The 22,358-nt window shown below is 38.5% G+C and overlaps 1 protein-coding gene across 3 annotated transcripts; it reads right to left on the bottom strand.

The window, feature by feature from the left end:
* Positions 1-132: 132 nt before the first annotated feature.
* LOC126765315 (piggyBac transposable element-derived protein 2-like) lies at positions 133-22,355 on the bottom strand. 3 transcript variants are annotated; one of them, XM_050483037.1, is made up of 4 exons: positions 20,545-22,355; positions 1,307-1,904; positions 1,188-1,244; positions 133-1,116 (listed from the first exon to the last, which is right to left on the bottom strand). In XM_050483037.1, exons 1-4 carry the CDS (start codon positions 20,565-20,567, stop codon positions 1,024-1,026), a joined length of 771 nt encoding a protein of 256 aa, XP_050338994.1. In that variant the 5' UTR covers positions 20,568-22,355; the 3' UTR covers positions 133-1,023. The 3 variants fall into 3 exon arrangements, with proteins under 3 accessions (XP_050338994.1, XP_050338993.1, XP_050338995.1); XM_050483036.1 differs by having other exon boundaries at positions 133-1,244; XM_050483038.1 differs by having other exon boundaries at positions 133-1,237.
* Positions 22,356-22,358: the final 3 nt, after the last annotated feature.

The following is a 22,358-nucleotide window of genomic DNA, read 5'->3' as shown; positions in this document are numbered from 1 at the left end:
TTAAAAGGGTAATTTCCAATTTTCAAAAAAATATCTCAAAAGATGTGGGCGCGGCGGAGCGTATGATATATCATACATAAACGTATACGGAGACCTGCCTCTATGAAAATAATATGTAAACATCACTATAACTTTTGAGTTCAAATTGACATCGTATTTATATATTTAATGACATATTCACTGTTAATTTTCAGATTTAGTTGCTGACTCAGTTTACATGATATTTGTAGAAACAGTTATCTGGGTGCAAGCCAAAATTACATTTCATGCATATAAATTTCGTACACTTTCCACAATTTTTGCATCGGCGCTGGTTTCGTTTTCTCGTTTTCTCTTTCGTGATGAGACTGGATGAAAATCTATTGGCTTTGAAAGTATGCTCCTTGTAAGTCGTCGAATGAAGCCGAGAAGAGTAACTTGTGGATAAGCTTTCCTAAATAATATCCATAAATTTACAACGGCACCATTTAAGCAAAATCTGAAAATTGTCCCAATACCATTTTCTTGACCAAATTTGAGTTCGGTACGCTGCCCTTTGCTGGTCAAAGAGATCGACTCCACCCATTCCCGAATTATACTCCTTGATAATGACTGGTTGCTTTACGTCTTGTCTGCGTTTCTGTTGTCGATCATATATTTTGCATAATCCGGTTGTTGTCGTTATGTTGTCGTTTTTACAATTTGTTGCAATGGTGACATTATTGTTATCATTCCACCTAACTAGGGTAATATTTTTAGATTTTAGTGCTTCACAAGTACCACGGAGTTCTCTTTTCATGCTGCTCAAAGGAGCATTTTCAATACGGTGTGAGCGAATCGTTCCCACCACTGTTATATTTTTCTTATCAAACTCTTCTAATAATTTAAAACTATTGAAATAGTTATATAGAAATAGAGTGCTGTGTTCGGGAACTATGTGATAACATAAACTTATTGTGACAGATAAACCTAAGGGCTCATTAGATCGAATCATGCTTTTTCCGGTGTACGAATCGAAGTTCAACAAATATCCTTCTGAAGTAATCATACACCAAATTTTGTATCCATAGCGAATTGGTTTTCCTCGTATAAACTGCTTGAAAGAATGCTTACCAAAATACGGCTCCATCGATTCGTCTACAGAAAATGAAGTTGATGTGAAGGTAGCGATGTATTTTTTCAAACTTATTCCTCGCCATTGAACCTACCACTAAATGATTGTACACATCACTTTCTGTCTGCCAGTACATGCTAATAGCTGGAACCTTAAAATAAAAATGTTTAATTTAACAAGTAAGCAAGTGAATTTGTGGTTCAAGTTAGTCACCTTGTTGTATCCACTTAGTATAAGGATACCGAAATATGTGTATAACTCCTCAAGACTTACGGTGAAAGCTTCATCTCCTTTGTTTATGGCGTACTTAACAGTCTCTGATTGTATACATTCCATAAATTCGCTATCAAAAATTCTTTTAAAAAGTTGTATTGGACTTATATAATTTTCCAAAATATCTGCTACAATGTCCGGAGTATGTTCGCGTATTGCTGTGATAGAACATTCACTTGCTTTTAGTACTATCTTGGACCATTTTCGGCAAATCTTCCTTTTTTTAGTTTTCCTTTGAGTTGAAGTCCTTGTACGTGGGGCTAGTGAACTGCTCGCTTCATTTAGAAACTGTTGCTCCTCCACTTCTGAGTTATCAGTTCTTATTTCACATGCCCTTTTAAGAACTCCACGACCCAAATCACCCAGTGTACCTTCATCGTCTTCATCTGCGTCATCGCAATCGGATAACTCCTGTTCTTCGGTGGGGAGCAAAGTCACATCAATAAAATTGGCATTATTGATGTTTTCTATAATCTCTGCATCATCATCTTCATTTAAATCTTGGAGCCATCCAACTATCTCCTCAGTTGTTGCTTGTCTACAAGGAGATATTAGGAATGAATTTTCATATAGCAAAAACTGGGCTAGAGTTTACGTATGATAAAACATACACAATAGTTTACAAATAGTTAAAACACTTTCGGAGCTCAATTTTTCACTGCACTTTTTATTCATTTGATAGCTTAGGGTTTTAGCTTTAAGTTTATGCACATTTTAAGTTATACAAATTCCTCGCTTACTATTTATAAAAATATAAACCTCACCTTCGAGTCATAATTCACTTATCCGAAAACTGCTACGTAAATTGGCGCGAAAATTGTAAACAAATGAGCTTTAAGCGACAAATAAAAAGCTTTTCTAATGCAACAATAATTTTATTTCGCTCACACTGCAAATATAAAAAGCTTTTATTTCATTTCGGATTTTTGACGAATTTAAAAAAAAGCTCTTTTTGCGTATGATACATCATACGTTGTCATTAATGGGTTAACAGATACAGTTTATATACATAAAAACTGTATTCAAGTCGGTTAACATTTTAAAAGAACGGTTGCTGCCAAACTGTTTTAACTTACGGTTAATTCCGGGAAACCGAAGAACAGTTTGGTACGCTATATATATTTGTACATCCACATATATGTATGAACATATATACTATAATATATCTATATATATACTGGCATATACATATCTAAAACAAAAGGTCCTATTTACGCTTACCCTTGTGTATCCAAACACACAAATTAAAAAAAAAAAATTTCAAGTATAGAAAAAATAAAAATAATAAAATACAACATACATATATGCAAATACTTATATTCATATTTTATATTTATTTATACATATACCAAAGTTTGAAAACAACATATACACATATGTATGTATAAAGAATAATTATAAATTTCTGCAAAATTACATATCTTCTCATGTGTACTTAGAGGGCATACCTGCATCTAACCATCTTTCTTCTCCCGCGTTATTCGCACGGCAAAATAATATATACGCTTACACACGGCTTACAATTTGCCTATGCCGGTATATACATACATATAACGTACATAGGGTACATAAATAAATTAAATTTTGAATTACGATTTAAATATTTCGGAAAAATTTCGGTGCGGTAAATGCAACCATTTAATAGGGAAAAAATTACATTCTGTTAATTAAAAAAAAAATAATAATAATAATTACAATATATACGGACAAAATAAAACAAATAAAAACCAAGAATTGGTAGCCAAAGCGCATATTAACATTTAATTTTATATTATATATTCAAAGACCAAATCGGCACATTTTCAGCAATACCCCTTGTCCTTGTTAATATACAAGCAAGCAGGTCAATAACCCTTTTCTCTTTTCTGATTATCGCCCGTATACGCAAGTATAAATTAACGAGTGCGAAAGCAATAAATAAAATAGGAAAAAAAAACAACAAGAACAAACTAATAGCACAACTATTAGGAATAAGAATCAATAAATAAAATAGAAAGAAAACAAAACAAACTAATAGCACAAGTATTAGGGATAAAGAAAACGAAACACTCGCTCGTTAGTTCACAGCGTATACAACAAAAATACAATAAGGAAAACGAAACACGCGTTCGTTATTCTACACGTTGTGTATACAACAATCATACAAACCGCTTATCTTAAAGATTCAAACGTATTTATTGTTAACAGATATACACTGAGAGAAGTTTTTCTTTCTCATATTTTAAATTTTTACTTATTGTTTAAATGAACGGAGATTCTAAGGAATCTAAATCGACTCAATATCTGAAAGTACAGAAAATGATTTCTGAAGAGAAGAGTCCATGTACACCTGCTGAAGCTACACGCTCAAAGCAAGGTGCTACAAAGCAAAAAAAAACGAAAGATATTTCATATACTAAATTTATTGCTGAGAGTGACAGTCTAATCCGATACTGCACTCGATTTTCATCTTCACCGATTCAAGACAATTCTGAATCGGTATTAGAAATAAAAAAAGAAAATCTGAGCAATTTCTGGACACGTCTCCAAGCTGCGTATGACGCAATTCTAGAATCTGACGAATCAGATCTTCTGGAAAATTTTAAATCCTCGGCTTGCTCCAAATACGAAAACTGCTTAGACCAGTACGAGGAAACGAGAGCTATGATCTCCGATCAATTGAGATTAATTAAAGCAATTGCACCTACTCCACAATCGAGAGTAGAGCTGCCACAAATTCAAAGCCACGAGGCAAGTTCAGGTATTCCCCTTAAAGTGCCGTTTACGGCCGTGTACATAAACCATCCTAAATTATCTCAAGCGCAAAAATTGTATCACCTCCGATACAAAACAAAAGGTCAAGCAGGCGTAATAGTCAAACAGTTCGCTCTTAATGACGAAAATTTCAATTATGCTTGGGAAGCTCTAAAAGCTCGTTACGAAAACGAAAGAATATTAGTTGACAAACAAGTCACACTATTAATGAATTTACCAAAAATTCAGAAACAAGTGAAGAATTTATAAAACTTCAATCCACTGTTTCTTATTGCTTATCGGTTCTAGCTTCACAGAATATTCCCACACATAATTGGGACCCCATACTGGTAAATATATGCTCCGCGGCATTACCGGAAAAATCTTTGCTTCTGTGGGAGCAATCGCTGTCATCACGAAAAAAATGCCCAACGTGGCAACAAATGAAAGATTTCTTAACTACCCAATATGAAATTGCGGAAAGGGTAGATAAAAAAAACGGTAAGAACTAAAAACGTTCAACACGACCTAATTCGAAGTTTCATTAGACCCCAAGCTAGTAACGACCACAATTTAAACAGAAGCTTCTTTAAAAGTCAATCGTTCTCATCCGAACAATATAAACAAACGTCATGCGAACTGCGTAAAGGAGGGCACAAGCTGAAAGCTTGCTAAAAGTTTAAAAAACTTAATATCAATGAAAGGAACAACTTTGTCAGAGCAAAAAGACTCTGTACAACTGTAGCAAATTCAATTGCGTATATTGCCACAAGAAGCATCATTCAATGTTGCATTTCAATAACTTTCCTAGCACACCCCAAAGTAGCGCTGTCTCCAAAAGAGCCACGGGTTTAGTTGCAGCCGCAACTCCCGAAACACAAAATCCCAAAATTTGCCAAGAGACACGATGTTGCTCAAAGGCTTTAAAAACTCAAACGCTACACAGCGAGATCATTCATAGCGTCTAGGGCACAAAATAGGCTAAAACTACCAACAAAACAAGCCAATTATGAAATTACGGGAATGGGCGGAAGAGTAGTACAAAACTCAAATAAAATCTGCCCCATTACCCTAATTTCCCCCCAAGCGGATAAGCGCATTCAAACAGAAGCTATAGTCTTAGCGCAACTTACGAACATGGTTCCAAGCTATCACATAAATAGCAAGCATTGGCAAAAGGTTACACACCTAAAGCTAGTAGAACCTAACTGCAACACCCCCGCTCAAATAGATCTTCTATTAGGCAGCGACCTTATACCTCAAATTATTCTAGAAGGGGTTGAAAAAATTTCAAACACCCTTCTAGCTCAAAATACTATATTCGGTTGGATACTAAGTGGACTAGTGACAGAATCAGTTACCAACATGACAACTCAAGTGGAAGAAATATCCAATGAATTTCTTAATTCACAATTAAGGAAATTTTGGAAATTTGAAGAACTCTCCCCCATTTCAATTACAACGCCAGAAGATCAGTATTGTGAAGACTTTTACAAAGCCACAACTACTAGATCAGGAAATGGTCGGTATGTCGTACGACTACCATTTAAACAACAATTTCCAGATACACTCGCCATAGGCCACTCTCGCACCTCTGCAATACAGCAGTTTCTAAGTATGGAAAAAGATCTACTTAGAAAAGGTGAGCTCAAACAACATTATGATGGTGTCTTAGAAGAATACCTCAATTTAGATCACATGGAGGAAGTAAGCCCATGCGAAAAAAAATAAAAGGCAAATATCACTCATTCTACTTGCCACATCATGCAGTAGTAAAGCCTGACAAAAAAAACCACAAAGGTTAGAGTTGTCTTTAATGCCTCGAGATCCACTAGCTAGGGGAATTCCCTAAATGATATTCTATTTACGGGACCCACACTGCAACCAGACTTGATGCTCCTCATATTAAATTGGCGTATATACAAATACGTTTTCAATGGGGATGTCGAAAAAATGTATCGACAAATAATGGTACATATGGATGATCAAGATTTTCAACGAATAATTTTTCGAAAATCTCCCAATAGTCCACTAAGCGACTTTAAATTAAAAACCGTTACCTTTTTCGTAAACTGTGCCCCATACCTAGCCATTCGTACACTCCACGAACTGGCAGAAGACACAAAATCAGAATTTCCTCTGGCAACACAAGTATTAAAAGCACAAACGTATGTAGACGATATCCTGTCTGGGAGGCACAGCCTCTCACAAGCATACGAGTCCTTATCACAAGTGATAAAGGCCCTCAACACCGCAGGGTTTCCTCTAAAAAAGATCACCGCTAATCACCCAAGTATCTTAAAAAATATACCAAACGATAACAAATTGGATATATAATTTCCTTATCTTTGAAAAGGATTAGGAAAGTATAACAAAAACACTGGGCATCCAATGGAATGCGATATCGGCCCAGTTCTCATACACGACAGAGTCCATAACCGCATTATCCGCCATAACAAAGAGGCAAATTTTCTCCTCAATGGCAAAACTTTTTGACCCCGCAGGATGGCTTGCGCCAATTATGATACAAGCGAAAATCCTGATTCAAGAATTATGGCTAGACGGAACCGACTGGGACGAACAAGTGAAACCTCTTCGCTTAGAAAAGTGGTCCCAGTTTGCTAATAACCTAAAAGACATTTCAAAGATACAAATTCCACGGTGGGTAAACTATTCCCCCGAATACAATGTGGAACTACACGGCTTCTGCGACGCCTCTGAAAAGGCATATTGTGCCACGATCTATGTGCGCGCACAAAGCGATACCGCAACCACAAGCCACCTACTAGTGGCAAAAGCAAAAGTTGCTCTTCTAAAACCATAAGTCTACCACGACTTGAACTCTGTGGCGCTCTGTTACTAGCAGAGCTAGTTTCCATGGTGCAGACCCACTTAAACATGGCAAAATATAAATTATACCTCTGGTCCGATTCCGAAATAGTTCTAGCCTGGTTAGAAAAGCCACCACACGCGTGGAAAACATATATTTCTAATCGAACGTCCCAAATACTTGATCTAGTAGGATCAGCCACTTGGCGGCACGTAGCCAGTGCTGACAATCCTGCCGATCTTGGGAAAAGAGGGTGCAAACCCCTTCATCTCGCCACCACCACCCTCTGATGGAATGGCTCCCGATGGTTAACAGAATCTCCCAATTCTTGGCCACAATCGCCAATGCGCAACATAATTGCCTCCGAAAGTCGAAAAATCGACACCTACCACACAATATTGGACGAAAATGACATCCTTGAACGATTTTCATCGTTCCCCCGAGCACTCAGAGTAGTCGCCTATATTCTCAAATTCGCAGATCGACTCAAACTTAAAGTAAAGGGAGCAACTTGCCCTCAATGCGATACCTTGACGCACCAAGACTTACAAAAGGCAAAGGTCGCACTTATCGCATCAACCCAAACGCGCTATTTCAGTCGCGACATATCGTTACTAAGAGAATCGAAGCCAATTGACAAAAAGAGCTCACTCTTAGTACTAAACCCATTTTTAGACACGAAAGGTCAGCTTCGTGCCAATGGTCGGCTCGCTAATTCAAGCCTGACTTACAACGAACGCCACCCCATTATAATACCTGAGAAGTCTCCTTTTGCCACTTTGTATGTTTCACGACAAAGGCAGTACACCTTGAGCTGTGTACTAATCTGACGACGGAGGCTTTTCTCGCGGCATTTGGTCGCTTCGTCGCTCGACGTGGCTTCCCATCCAAAATCATGAGCGATAATGGCAAAACATTCATAGGAGCCCAACGAGCCACAGAAAAACAGTTTGTGGATTTCTTAAAACAAGTGTCCTCTGATATCGTACAAAAGTACGCCCCTCAAGGTATCAATTGGCAATTTATACCTCCAAGCGCTCCTCATATGGGTGGTTTATGGGAATCTGCTGTAAAGAGCTTCAAATCTCATTTCAAGAAGCTAGCCGGCAGCTATAAATTTAACTATGAAGAATTCACGACGTTATTAGCTCCATCATAATTTCAGTATCCGATGGAATGAAGACTATATAAAGGACCTCCACAAGAGGTACCGATGGAAAAATACAAAGAATGCGCCAAAAGTTGGAGATTGTGTCCTGATTCACGACGATTGCCTGCCACCTACCGAATGGCGGCTGGGCCGCATAGAGAAGCTTTATCCAGGCTCCGACGGTCATACTCGCGTAGTCGATCTCCGTACGCAATCCGGAAAGCTAACAAGACCGCTCGTCAAACTATGCTTCTTACCGATCGCCGCGAAACAAAAACCGGTAAACCGCTAAAGCAAACCGAATATAAAAGCAAAATACAATAAAAATTTATATAAATACACATATACATATATATATTTAAAATAACACACAAAAGTAGTCGATTAATGTAACGACCCACTCATGCCGCATAACGTGGCAGCCATTCTCATATGTCCTATATGCAACCAAATTCTAATTGAAATAACCCTCTTTCAAACAGATCAATATGGATGCAGACATGCCAGCAGCCCCGACACCAACCACTCGTTCGGCTGTCAATGTGCCACGCCAAGCGGCTGCCCCAGTTGCAGCGCCCCGAACAACCACACCAGCGGCGCCTCGGAGTGGACCGGTAGCACTGCCGTCAACACACGCGCTAGTCGCGACCCCACCGGCTGCCACAGTGCGTCATCTTTAAGGGATTGCCGCCTCAGCAACGCCAGCAAGCGCACGGCCGTTGTCTCAATTGCCTGACGCCTATTCACCAAACCCACGAATGTACGTCGGGCAATGTGTGCCAGATTTGTATGCGGCCGCCAACCTCCTGCCGGCCGCAACCGCGCCGCAGTACGACGGCCGCCATTAAGCCGGAATGCACGGTCCCGTCGAACCATAGGGCCATCATCATCCCGTGCCCGGCGGCCACATAATGGGGCGTCAGAACGACGCCAGCAACAACGACCGCGTCCGCGCCGCACCTCAGGCCTCAGCAGCGTCGTAGCCACTCTCCAGCAACTTCAGAGGATTCTAGGCTGAAATATTCGCCTAGGGGGGCCGGGATGGCTAAATGAGCCTTAGTCGCGTGGCCCACACCATACCTACACCCATCTCTAACACGCACACTCTCCACACTCACCTCGACATCACCACACTCCGCATCAACACCACCCACTACTCAAACACACAGCACACTACTCAGCATAAAAAGGGTCAGGCTCTACACAAGTCAGTTCTTATTCGACCCTTTCGAAACCCCGTCACTTTCCGCCACCGCTACGCAACGTTCCCTCTCCATCCTTCACTTAATTCACTCATTGTGTGCGGATCACCATCGTGTTGATTATATGGGTGAAACACCATATTAATTACGTGAAATTTACTGAGGAAGCTTATTTAAATCGCTTATTGTGTGCGGATCATCATTATTTGAATAAATAACCATACTGTTTATTGTTAGTCAGACCTTACAAATTAAGTGAAGTTAATTTTTACTGAAACAAATACACGAACAAAGAGATAAAACCGGCTTTCATTTACAAAAAAAACCACGAAAGGTAGCAAATGGTAACGCACGAATTGTTTGCGTGCTTACGTTCTAAGCAATTGAGAGCTCGTTAGAGAGATCAATTCACTTTTTGTACGCAATCCTGCTTGTTTTTGTTTGCTAAGGAGCAAGAGGTATTGCCGTATTTTTGCCAATGTGGACTTTGAAAAGATGCATATGTATGTAATATATGTATGTAAATATACAAGTTAACAAAATACTTTTTATTTTAGTTTTTTTTTTAAAGGATTTTATTTCATTATATAATTTTTTTCCGGATTTTAGGAGGATGGAGTCATGTGTAGAAGTTCACGTAAGTGAGGAAAGGTGTCTGATCGCCATTCACTTGGGTGTGGCCAGAAGCGATTCTTTTACACATGGCTCAAGCAGCTCACTAGTTCCGGTCTTTGACCAAGTATCCTCCCGGTAGCCTAAGAACATCCGTTCGAAGGCGAGCTAAAGTTAGAAGGCGAAACATCCCCTGCATAGGGTTGTGCGCTGAGTTTGGGACCCGCCACGTAAAAAAACACCCCCAATGAAAAGGAAACCACAGCCTCGGATGAGAGACCCCCCTTTTGATGACGACCATGGCAAACGAAATAAGGACCACGATTTGAGGGCATGCACCCGGAATGTCCGGACCCTTAATTGGGAAGGTGCCGCTGCCCAGCTGGTTGATGTCCTCGCAAAAATAAAGGCTGACATCACCGCCGTCCAAGAAATGCGATGGACGGGACAAGGACTGAGGCGAGTAGGTCCTTGTGACATTTACTACAGTGGCCATATAAAGGAGCGCAAGTTTGGTGTTGGATTGGTGGTGGGAGATAGACTTCGTCACCGAGTACTATCATTCACTCCGGTGAATGAACGTCTAGCCACAATCCGCATCAAAGCGAGGTTCTTCAACATACCGCTGATTTGCGCCCACGCCCCGATGGAAGAGAAGGACGATGTGACCAAAGATGCCTTCTATGAGTGCTTGGAGCGCGCTTATGAAGGCTGCCCCCGCCACGATGTCAAAATCGTGCTTGGCGACTTTAACGCCAGGGTGCGCAAAGAAGGTATATTTGGCACTATGGTCGGTAAATTCAGCCTCCACGACGAAACATCCCCAAATGGGTTGAGGCTGATTGAATTCGCCGGGGCTCGAAATATGGTTATCTGTAGTACTAGATTCCAGCATAAGAAGATTCATCAAGCTACCTGGCTGTCTCCGGATCGAAAAACTACCAACCAGATCGATTATGTTGTGATAGACGGAAGACACGTCTCCAGTGTTTTAGATGTCCGTGCGCTCCGAGGTCCTAACATCGACTCGGAACACTTACTTTGTTGCAGCTAAGATTCGCACCCGCCTCTGTGCAGCAAAAAACGCGCGCCACCAAACACAAAGAAGGTTCGACGTCGAGAAGCTGCAATCAAAACAGACAGCCGAACGATTTTCTACTCGGCTTGCCCTCCTGCTCTCTGAGCACTCGTCAACAACTCGGTATAAGGGAACTGTGGGACGGCATTTCAAACTCCTTACGTACAGCTGCAACCGAAACCATTGGTTTTCGGAAAGTGCAAAAGAACAGCTGGTACGACGAGGAGTGCCGTGTCGCAGAGGAGAGAAAACAGGCAGCCTACCTCGCAACGTTACGATCGACCACTACACGTGCGGGATGGGATAGATACCGAGAGTTGAAGAGGGAAGCGAGACCCATTTGTAGACAGAAAAAGAAAGAGGCCGAAATGCGTGAGTACGAAGAGCTTGATAAGCTGGCCGACAGGGGTAATGCTCGAAAATTCTACGAAAAAATGCGGCGGCTTACAGAAGGTTTCAAGACCGGAGCATACTCTTGTAGAACCCCCAAAGGTGATCTAGTCACCGATGCCCAGAGCATACTTAAATTATGGAGGGAACACTTCTCCAGCCTGCTGAATGGCAGTGAACACACAACACCAGGAGAAGGAGAACCCGATTCCCCAATCGATGACCGTGGAGCAGACGTTCCATTACCCGACCATGAAAAAGTTCGAATAGCAATTGCCCGCCTTAAGGACAACAAAGCGGCAGGGGCCGACGGATTGTCGGCCGAGCTATTCAAACACGGCGGCGAAGAACTGATAAGGAGCATGCATCAGCTTCTTTGTAAAATATGGTCGGACGAAAGCTATGGCCAATCCATAAGAAAGGTGACCCCACAATCTGTGCCAACTACCGTGGGATTAGTCTCCTCAACATCGCATATAAGGTTCTATCGAGCGTATTGTGTGAAAGATTAAAGCCCACCGTCAACAAACTGATTGGACCTTATCAGTGTGGCTTTAGACCTGGAAAATCTACAACCGACCAGATATTCACCATGCGCCAAATCTTGGAAAAGACCCGTGAAAGAAGAATCGACACACACCACCTCTTCGTCGATTTCGAAGCTGCTTTCCCCGCAAAACTGATACGGCTGTGTAAGCTGACGTTGAGCAACACCAAAAGCTCCGTTAGAATCGGGAAGGACCTCTCCGAGCCGTTCGATACCAAACGAGGTTTCAGACAAGGCGATTCCCTATCGTGTGACTTTTTCAACCTGCTTCTGGAGAAAATAGTTCGAGCTGCAGAACTTAATAGAGAAGGTACCATCTTTTATAAGAGTGTACAGCTGCTGGCGTATGCCGATTATATTGATATCATCGGCCTCAACACCCGCGCCGTTAGTTCTGCTTTCTCCAGGCTGGACAAGGAAGCAAAACAAATGGGTCTGGTAGTGAACCAGGGCAAAACGAAATATCTCCTGGTATCAAACAAACAGTCGTCGCACTCGCGACGTGGAACTCACGTCACTGTTGACAGTCATAACTTTGAAGTCGTAGATAAATTTCGTCTATCTTGGAACCAGCGTAAACACCACCAACAACGTCAGCCTAGAAATCCAACGCAGGATAACTCTTGCCAACAGGTGCTACTTCGGACTGAGTAGGCAATCGAGAAGCAAAGTCCTCTCTCGACAAACAAAAACCAAACTCCATAAGTCACTCATAATTCCCGTTCTGCTATATGGTGCAGAGGCTTGGACAATGTCAACAACGGATGAGTCGACGTTGCGAGTTTTCGAGAGAAAAGTTCTGCGAAAGATTTATGGTCCTTTGCGCGTTGGCCTCGGCGAATATCGCATTCGATGGAACGATGAGCTGTACGAGATATATGACGACATTAACATAGTTCAGCGAATTAAAAGACAGCGACTACGCTGGCTAGGTCATGTTGTCCGAATGGATGGAAACACTCCAGCTCTGAAAGTATTCGACGCTGTACCCGCCGGGGGAAGCAGAGGAAGAGGAAGACCTCCACCCCGTTGGAAGGACCAGGTGGAGAAGGACCTGGCTACGCTTGTAATATCCAATTGGCGCCACGTAGCGAAAAGAAGAAACGACTGGCGCGCTGTTGTTAACTCGGCTATAATCGCGTAAGCGGTGTCTACGCCAATTAAGAAGAAGAAGATATAATTTTTTTCCGTTTAGTCGCTATTACTCGTTAGGAAGACTATGTCTTCTTAGTCCAACCTTTTAGTCAACTACACTTCTTTTCACTTAGTCACTATTACTTAACTGCGTGTTGGGAAGACATCGTAGTACTACCACTTAACTACTGAATTGAAACTTATGTTAAAAATTAGTTATTGGAATTAAAAGTGTGTGATCATCACATGCAGTGCAACGTGACTGTGCATTCAATGCACTCAGTCAGCACTTTTGACGGCAACGATCGGAAATGGGCTAAACAAAATTTGGGACGTAAACAGGAAATGATAGTCAGCGAAAGTATAGCAAAAATATGCTTATACGTTTCGTAATAATTATTAAGAAATGTAAATATGTTTGGTGAGAAACGTAAATGTGTTTAGTGTTAACTCCTCCCTTCTTAATTTGATTGCCCTCAATCATTTTAGAAAAAGGGGATAGTATTATTCAATCTTGGTGGTTTGCTAGGAGCTTCTAATTCTATTGGCTTGGGAATATCAATATAGAATTTGAGATTCCCAAACAATAATTTCTTTAGTATTTCTGACGAAAAATTTCAAACATGCAATGGAAACGATGATTAGACTAAGAATAACAGAAATTGACCATCTTCTGATTTTTAGATGTTTTTGAAAGGTTGAAATAACCTCCGTATTATTAATCTGCTATTCATTGAGAGCTTCGAGTGATAGTAAGTTATTGCGGTCACTTTCAAAAGGAGTAGGATGCATAAATGCAAGAAGCATTTGTAGTGGTGAGGCCTCTATGTTACTAAAAATTCTATTGTTAACTTTAATAGTGCTATTTTGAATTTTAATAAGGAACGTGCCAGAAAGATTTCCCATCGTTTCATCGATATAAATAGATGCGTTGTAATTATTTAGTAGGATAACGCCAGATCCGATTACTTCGATTAATGGGATGTGATGGTTATTGCTCGTTACACATGTAGAATTGTGATTACTTATGAGATTAGGAATACATTTTGTATCTGAAATATTCTTTATTTGATCTTCTTTACAAATTCTTATATTATTAAAATTTGCACAATCATTTACTATACCATAGATAGTTTTCCCGTTTTTTTAAATCCGTTTAAATTCTAACTTAATTATAGAGTTTTCCTTTTTTACCGGTCTTAAAATTATGTTTTCATAGGTTTCCTTTCTTGTTAACTGAACCTTAATCAAATAGAATATTTTTTTATTAGTACTGTACGTATATAGTAGGACAGATACTTTAGCAAATTGGAGTGCATCTTCGGGACTCACGAACACAATATTTTCTTCTCTAATTTTACTTAAAACAATTTCAGTTTCTTTTTTGTCTAATATTGATGGGTTTACAATTCCAAGCTTTGCCCATTCGATTCCATTTTGAACATTTATCAATTCTTCTTTGATTAATCTTATTCTGTTTTGTAAATTTATAACTATTTCGTTTTCTAATAATACATCTTTTTTTATGGCATTTGAAATTTTATTTACCATATTTGTCAGGTTATTTAATCTTTTATCAAAAGCTTCGTTTACATAAACTTGTTTATTATTATTTTTATTTAGATCATTTATATTATTAGCTATTATTTCAAAGTCGTCGTGATCCTGCGACGTACTTCCAAATAGCACCTATGGCGTTTATTGCCCTTTTATTTTTTATAGTGAGTGTTATATTTTCTAAAATATTTTCGGTAAGTCTTAATTCGTGGGTCAGGATAGGATAGAGGTTGTCGTGATTTAGGATGTTTTGTTGGATAAATGTATGGGTGTTGGATATGATGTAAAATGGTGTTGTTTTATTGGATGTAAAATAGTAAAAGTTCCTTGCTGAATTTTTGCTGTACCTCTACTGATCGTGATAACGTGTGAAGACGTATAATCCAAGATTTGGACCTCCGTCGCCACACAAGTTAGGAAGAATCTGAAAAAATATTTTACTGTCTTTTAATATTGTTTTTGTGAACAGTCCTGCCTGCCATCGTGAGGACGGTTGTATTCCTATCTTCTTTAACTATTTCTTTTTTAAACCGTGGCGTAAGTTTCGATCCTAATCTCCTGTTAATCCTTACGAAAATCTCTTCTCCTGGTGAATAACTTTTGTTTCATGCCTAATTTGGTTATGGTAGTTCAAGTCCTGTTTTTGTTTTTCTGTCAAACGATTAATGATGCCTTATTTATCCAAGATAGCTTTTTTTAGATCATTATTTGAATTTCTGTGGAAAAATATGTCTATAGGCTTTCTACCGGTGGTGGAGTGAATTGATCTGTTATACTCGTGTATTGTTCTTGTAAGTAAATCAAGAAAAGTTGAATGCAGTTTATCTGGTTTTAAGCATCTCATAATTTCTGAAAAGGTAGAATGAAGTCTTTCTACTTGACCATTAATAGAGCTGGAGTAAGGGGTGTAGTAAAGATTTGTATGTCAAATTGATCTTTGAGGAGGAAATTTATTGTTGCGGAATTTAGGGATTTTTCGTTATCTATGACATGAATTTAGGGATACCGAATGCCAAAATTATTTCTTTTAACGGTTCTTTGACATCTTCAACTGCTTTTGATTTTAAAAATTTCGCTAAAGCATACTTTGAAAATTTATCTATTGCGGTGAGTACGAGGTGTGTTCAAAAAGTATCGCGAATTTTGTGTTTTTTCAAAAATTATTTATTTATTCATGAATATCTATTTCGTCCTCTTCAAGGTAATCCCTATGAGATATTATACACTTGTGCCAACGGTTTTTCCAATCTTCGAAACACTTCAAAAAATCATTTTTTTTTATCTTCTTCAGCTCCTCCTTCGATGCCGTCTTTATCTCGTCAAGAGAAGCGTAACGTCGTCCTTTCATGGACCTCTTCAGTTTAGAGAACAAGAAAAAGTCACAGGGGGCCAGATCTGGGCAATACGGTGGCTGCGGCATCATTAGTGTGTTGTTTTTGGCCAAAAAGTCGCGCACAAGCAACGATGTGTGAGCAGGGTCGTTATCGTGGTGCAAAAGCCAATTTTTGTTCTTCCACAAATCCGGGCGTTTCTGGCGGATTGCTTCGCGCAAATTGCGCATAACTTGCCAATAGATATGTTTAGGTCCTCAGCAACTTCTCTAACGGTGATTCGACGATTGTCCATTTTCTCTACTTCATTAATTTTTTCGTCTGTTGTTGAAGTGCTCGGGCGTCCGGCACGCTCTTCGTCGTTCACATCTTCTCGGCCTTCTGAGAACAATTTGTACCACCGATAAACGTTGCTTCGGTCCAAGATATACAAAATTTGATACAGGTTCTTTGATCCATGTTTTTGAATAAGTAAAAATCGAAGACGATCCAAAACACGTGCAAGCAAAGCAGATGTCAACAATTAAATGAACATTCAAAATGGCCGAGCTTGTTGGCATAAGTGAGAGACATGAGTACTAACATAACGCCACAAAAAATTCGAAATTCGAATATACGTAACCCGCGAAAACTCAAAATTCGCGATACTTTTTGAACACACCTTACAAGGTTTCCTTCGGTGGAGTAAATGTCGATATGAACAATTTCTCCAGGATTTTGTGGTATTGGTGTGGGCTGAAATTGTGGTTTGTTGGGACGACGATCGTACTGCAAACTTGACAATTCGTCTGCAAACTTGACAATTTTTAACGATTCTATTAGATTTTTCGTTCATTTTAGGAAAGTAGTAATTCTGTTTTATTTGCTCTATATTTTCTTTAGAGTTTTGGTGGGCTCTTCTGTGCTCATTGATTAAGATTTTTCTTGTTCTACGGCGTTAGTTATTTCTTTAACCTGTGACTGTGTGAATCTTATTTTATAGTTTCTGAAATGGTCAGGGTATAAATCCTGAATTATTCCCATGATTGGTTCAGTGGTAAATAAGCCATTGGCCACGCTGGGATTAAGATCTTTTTTAGTGTTGAAATTATGATAGGATGGAAATGGAATCTCAAATTTGTAGTTGTCTTCATTACCTATTATAATATGGAGTTGGTTTTTGAAAACGTTTATGGGGCATTCTACTGCTGGTATTTTGTTATCCAAAGAACTTTCGTCACTGTGTTGGGTTGGCGTCATGGAATTTATTTGAGATGGCCTAGATAGTGTATCCACAACAACATTTGTTTTTCCTGGTTGATACTTCAACTCGTAGTTGTATTCCTCTAGGATCGCTTTCTCATCTTGCTGTTGGTATTTTTGTTGCTAAGTGCGTATGTCAAAGGTTGGTGGTCTGTAAATATGGTTACTTTTCGCGATCCGTATAGATAGTTCCTCAATGAATTTAAAGCCCAAATTATAGCCAACATATCTTTTTCGTTTGTGGCATAATTTTCTTCAGTTTTACTAAGAGTTCTTCAGAGAAATGTTACGGGCTTTTTATCTTCCGAGAGGACTGCGCCGATTGCGTAGTCGGAAGCGTCTGTCGTTAAATCAAAACCTTTTTCAAAATCTGGGTGAGATAGGGTGACATCGTCTGACGCTAGTGAATTTTTTAATTTTTAGAATGCATCTAAAGCGTTCTGGTTTAAAGAAATTTTTACATTTTTGGATGCATTTTTCGAGATGCGTCCCTCTTCCCCTTTTAAAAGGGATGTCAGGGGTTTAGCGAGCTTCGCATATTCCTTAATGAAGCGTCGGTAATAACCTGACATGCCTAGAAAGCTTCTCAAATCTTTTAGGGTTTTTGGTAGTGCTAATTGGGCTATTGCTTCTACTTTTTGTTGATTAACTCTTATTCCAGCGGTTCCTACGATAAATCCTAGGAATTCGATTTCAGTTCTGAAAAATTCACATTTATCAAGCTGTACTTTGAAGTTCACAGATTCTAATGTTTTAAATACTTTACTGAGATTTTCGAAGTGATCTTCTTCGTTTTTTGAAAAGATAACTATGTCATCTATATATACGTAACATATTTTCCCTATAAGGTTTCTTAGGACATCGTCTAAAGTACGTTGGAAAATTGAAGGGGAGTTTTTTAATCCAAATGGGAGTCTGACAAATTCAAATTTCCCATTGTTTACCGAAAAGGGGGTTTTCTCAACGTCACATTCTGGTGGAAACCACTCTTCAAGTCAACAACTGAAAAGTATTTGTTTTTTCCTAGATTCGCCAGAACTTCATTTATTTCCGGAATCGGGTATCTGTCGGCTACAGTAATAGCGTTTAGCTTTCTGTAATCAATGACCATTCTGTACTTTTTTTCTCCAGATGCGTCCATCTTTTTGGAACAATCCAAACTGGTGCATTATACGGAGATCTAGAAGGTCTTGTAATTCCGTCGTTTAGGAGTTCTTTTATCTGTTTTTCAACTTCATTTTTTAGTGCCATGGGGTACGGATATGATTTCGAATAAATTGGTGAGTCTGACTTGGTGCGAATTTCGCCTCGAACTCGAGAAGTGAATGTAAGTTTGTTGTTGGGATCTGTGAATAGATTGGGAATGTTTCTTATGACTTGTTCTAATTGAGATTTTTGGTTGTCGTCCATATGGTTGGTTCTAAATTCCATTTTATTTACAGACTGGGATATATGTTGGTGAATTTTTATCTTTGTTTTATCATTTATCATCATATATCTATCTTTTATGTGAATAACTGCATTAAGTTCTTCCAAGCTATCGTTACCTAAGATACCATGGAATGATTTTAGAGAAGGTAAAATGTAAAATTTTATGGAGTGGTTCGGTAAATTGAAAAGATTTGCAAACGTATGGTGGGTTATCTTTATATCACCTTAAACTGAATTGGCAAAGAAAGACTTTTCTTTTTGCTTGGGATTGATAACAAGATTTGGTTGGATATAATTTTTATTAGATCCCGTGTCTATTAAGATTTTCAAAGTTTGGCCATTCTTCGCTTTACATTCAAAGTATGGAAGCGAAGAATGTGTTAACCTAAAAAATGGATATCTGTTAAATCTTGGGAAGGGATTTCATATTGTTGATTCTGTTGATCAAAGGATTCAGCATATCCTTCGATGTCTTCATTCTGCAGTTGCTGGTAGTAATTTTCTTCGTAATTCTCAGGTTGAAATTCTCCAGACTCCATTAAATTATTGCAATGTTGTTCTTCGGTTTGTACATATGTGAAAACTTCGTTGTTGTTTAAATGGTGGTGGAACATGATTCAGGGATGGAGGTCTTTTGCCATGGAGTTGTGGCATTTGACGGGGTCTATTTTGGTAGTTAATATTCCTCGTTTGCACCGACTTATCAACATCCATCGGTTCAGGCCTTTGAGGTTTGGGTGCTGTTGGCCTTGGGGGTTGGAATTGGAATTGTTGGCACATTCGGTAATGTGGTTGAAACATAGGTTGGGAGTTACGGTTAGGGAAGGGATGTTGATTTTGGAATGTATTTCGTTGCATATTATTTATAGGTTTGTTATAATTGGTTGAATGTTGGAATGTTAGTTCTGGGTAAAATGGTGTATTATTATTTCGTATATTACGCATTGGAGGGAGTGATGGTTGTTGACGATGTTTATGGTTTTGGCGATTGTTCGCGTATTCTGACCTATAATGATGATTTTCTAATTTCAAGCATAGGTGTAGTGCTTGTGGGAGGTCTGAAGGTTCACGAATACCAAGTAATCTAGGTAGATCTCCATTTAAACCTCGGACAAAAGTATCAAGAGCTTTGTCTCGATAAGTTTGAGTCAGAAGTCTCACGGATTCACTTCCAATTTCCATGCAGCCAATTTTATTTAATATTAACGATAAATGTGCATAGACTTCCTGATAGAAATTCTGTATGGTATTTCTTCCCTGGATAAGCGCAGTAATTTGGTATTCTAATGTTCCTAAGTCACGTTTGTCTGCGTAATGTAATGTTAGTCATTTTACTATACTATATCAATTGAGTGGTGTGTTATACGATTCTAACGCTATATCTGCATTTCCTACTATTTTGTTCCTTATGACGCTAAGGATGCCACAATATTTGGGTGTTCTTGCCCTAGAGCTATAAATTTGCAGTACTCTGTCGACACTTTTCTTCCATGAAATAAATTCTGCGGGGTTTCCGGAAAAATCTCTTAAACTTCTTACAATATCGGGTATTTTATCTAACTCGTTTAGGTTTCCTCTGTACCTTTCTTCTATGCTCTGGTCGTTTCCATAATTAATATCTGCGTTAGGGTTTATTATTGATTGTACTATACTTCTACACTGTTGTGCACAAATAGACGCTATTCTGATCTCTAGGTCTTCTGCGAACATATGGTTTGGTGGCGAATTGGCATTTGGAACGTTAAGAAGGGGTTGTCTTACTAAATTGTTAGGGTTAGCCATATTGATTCGCAAAGTTAACTATAATTTAATCTTGGTTATTATTATTTTTTTTTTTTTTTTCTTATTTCATTAGTATATAGGTATGGTATCTCTATTTACTATTGAAACGTTTTTTTTATTACTATAGCATCTAAAATATTAAAATAATTAATGACTTACAATATTAGGTAGACCCGCTGCATTGTTTTATTACTTGCTGCTGTTTCTGATGCTATTGGTGATGAGTTTCGTGGTTGCTATTTCTGATGTTATTGTTGTTGCTTCATTTAAATTTCCCAATGTAAATTGTCTTTATTTGTGCTTTATTTATTTTAAAATTTTGTCTCTGCTACTTGATGATTGTTTTTTATACACAAAAATGTTTCTCACAATTTAAATTTTAATAAGTGTTATTATTTGATTGTTTGTTTTTTTTTCTTAATTTACCGCACCGATCGCTCGAATTTCGTCCTTTTTGCATATCTTCCTACTCGGGATTCGGTAGCGACACTTTATCGCGCGGTTGCCTGCGGACGAACACTACAGGCAAGGGTTTTCACGAAAAATTTTTTTATTTAAATTCTCGGGATTTTAGCTCGGGCGCCAGTTAATAAAATACTTTTTATTTTTTTTTTTTTTTTTTTTTTATTATATAATTTTTTTCCGTTTAGTCACTATTACTCGTTGGGAAAACTATGTCTTCTTAGTCCAACCTTTTAGTCAGCTACACTTCTTTTCACTTAGTCTCTATTACTTAACTGCGTGTTGGGAAGACTATGTCTCCTTAGTACAACCTTTTTGTCAACCGCACTTATTAACTACCACTTAACTACTGAATTGAAACTTATGTTAAAAATTAGTTATTGGAATTAAAAGTGTGTGATCATCACATGCAGTGCAACGTGACCGTGCATTCAATGCAGATGCTACGTCAGCACTTTTGGGTCGCGCGTGCAACGATCGGAAATGGGCTAAACAAAATTTGGGACGCTTCTACATTTTTGCAATAGAAGGAGAGCGCGAAATGGAATTGTTAATATGCAGGTATGCTTCCGTATGAACTTTGTTAAAATATTTGGTATGTGTATAGATATATTTATGTATATATGTATATATATATATATATATACATATTTAAATTATGTATAGAAATTATGTATAAAAATGTATATGTTTGTTTCCCTTTTCGTATTTTAGTTGATATTTTGATTTATGCAATCCTGCTTATTGTTCTTGTTGGTTTCGCGACCGGTTTGTGTGTGTTATATTTTTGTTTTTGTTTGTTGGATCTGTGCTACTGTGTATTTTGATTTTCGATGTTATTTGCTTGCGTCACTGCACCCACCATGAATATTTATATTTCATACGTATGTACGAATGTGTTACATTTTTTGTGTAGTGCACTGCACTTTCTTTTGTTTCGAATTTGTTTTTTTTATATTACATATGTATTCTTAAATTTTCTTTCGCATTTTTTGTTTTTTGGTTTTTTAGCTTGTCATATGTGTATGGACATATTGTTTCCTTTTTTGTTTTTGTTCGCCACTTCACTTCACCGCACTGCACTGGTTTTTGTTTAGTTTTAGTTTGTGGTTTGTATCGTCCTTTTTAAATTTTGTCACCACGATTTTAAAGTTTTTTTTCTTGGACGAAAGCAATAGTGCCATTCGGAATGGCTCGAACGACCATGAATAATTAAAGGCCCAATTTATTGGGGAATACAAACCACTGAATTTATGTCGAATAGAAAGTATTAAATATATGTTGATGTGCGACTTGTGGAGAACGATTTGTATCTGCCAGTTTTTCCCGGATAGACTGAGGGAGACTTAACTCATTTAAACAAAGCAGGAGGCCAGCTATTTACACTTTTTAAATTACAGTTAACTGTAAGATTCGACAATGTTATCCCTTCCCCTTTTTTAAAGCATACATGGTTTCATTTGTTATTATTGCAAAAGAGTTACCACATATTTAAAAAATACAAAAAAATG

The sequence above is a fragment of the Bactrocera neohumeralis genome, unplaced genomic scaffold (genome assembly GCF_024586455.1).
Source record: "Bactrocera neohumeralis isolate Rockhampton unplaced genomic scaffold, APGP_CSIRO_Bneo_wtdbg2-racon-allhic-juicebox.fasta_v2 cluster10, whole genome shotgun sequence".
Taxonomy (NCBI): domain Eukaryota; kingdom Metazoa; phylum Arthropoda; class Insecta; order Diptera; family Tephritidae; genus Bactrocera; species Bactrocera neohumeralis.
Note: the sequence above shows the minus strand (reverse complement) of the source record. Positions and strands in the feature narration are given on the sequence as shown.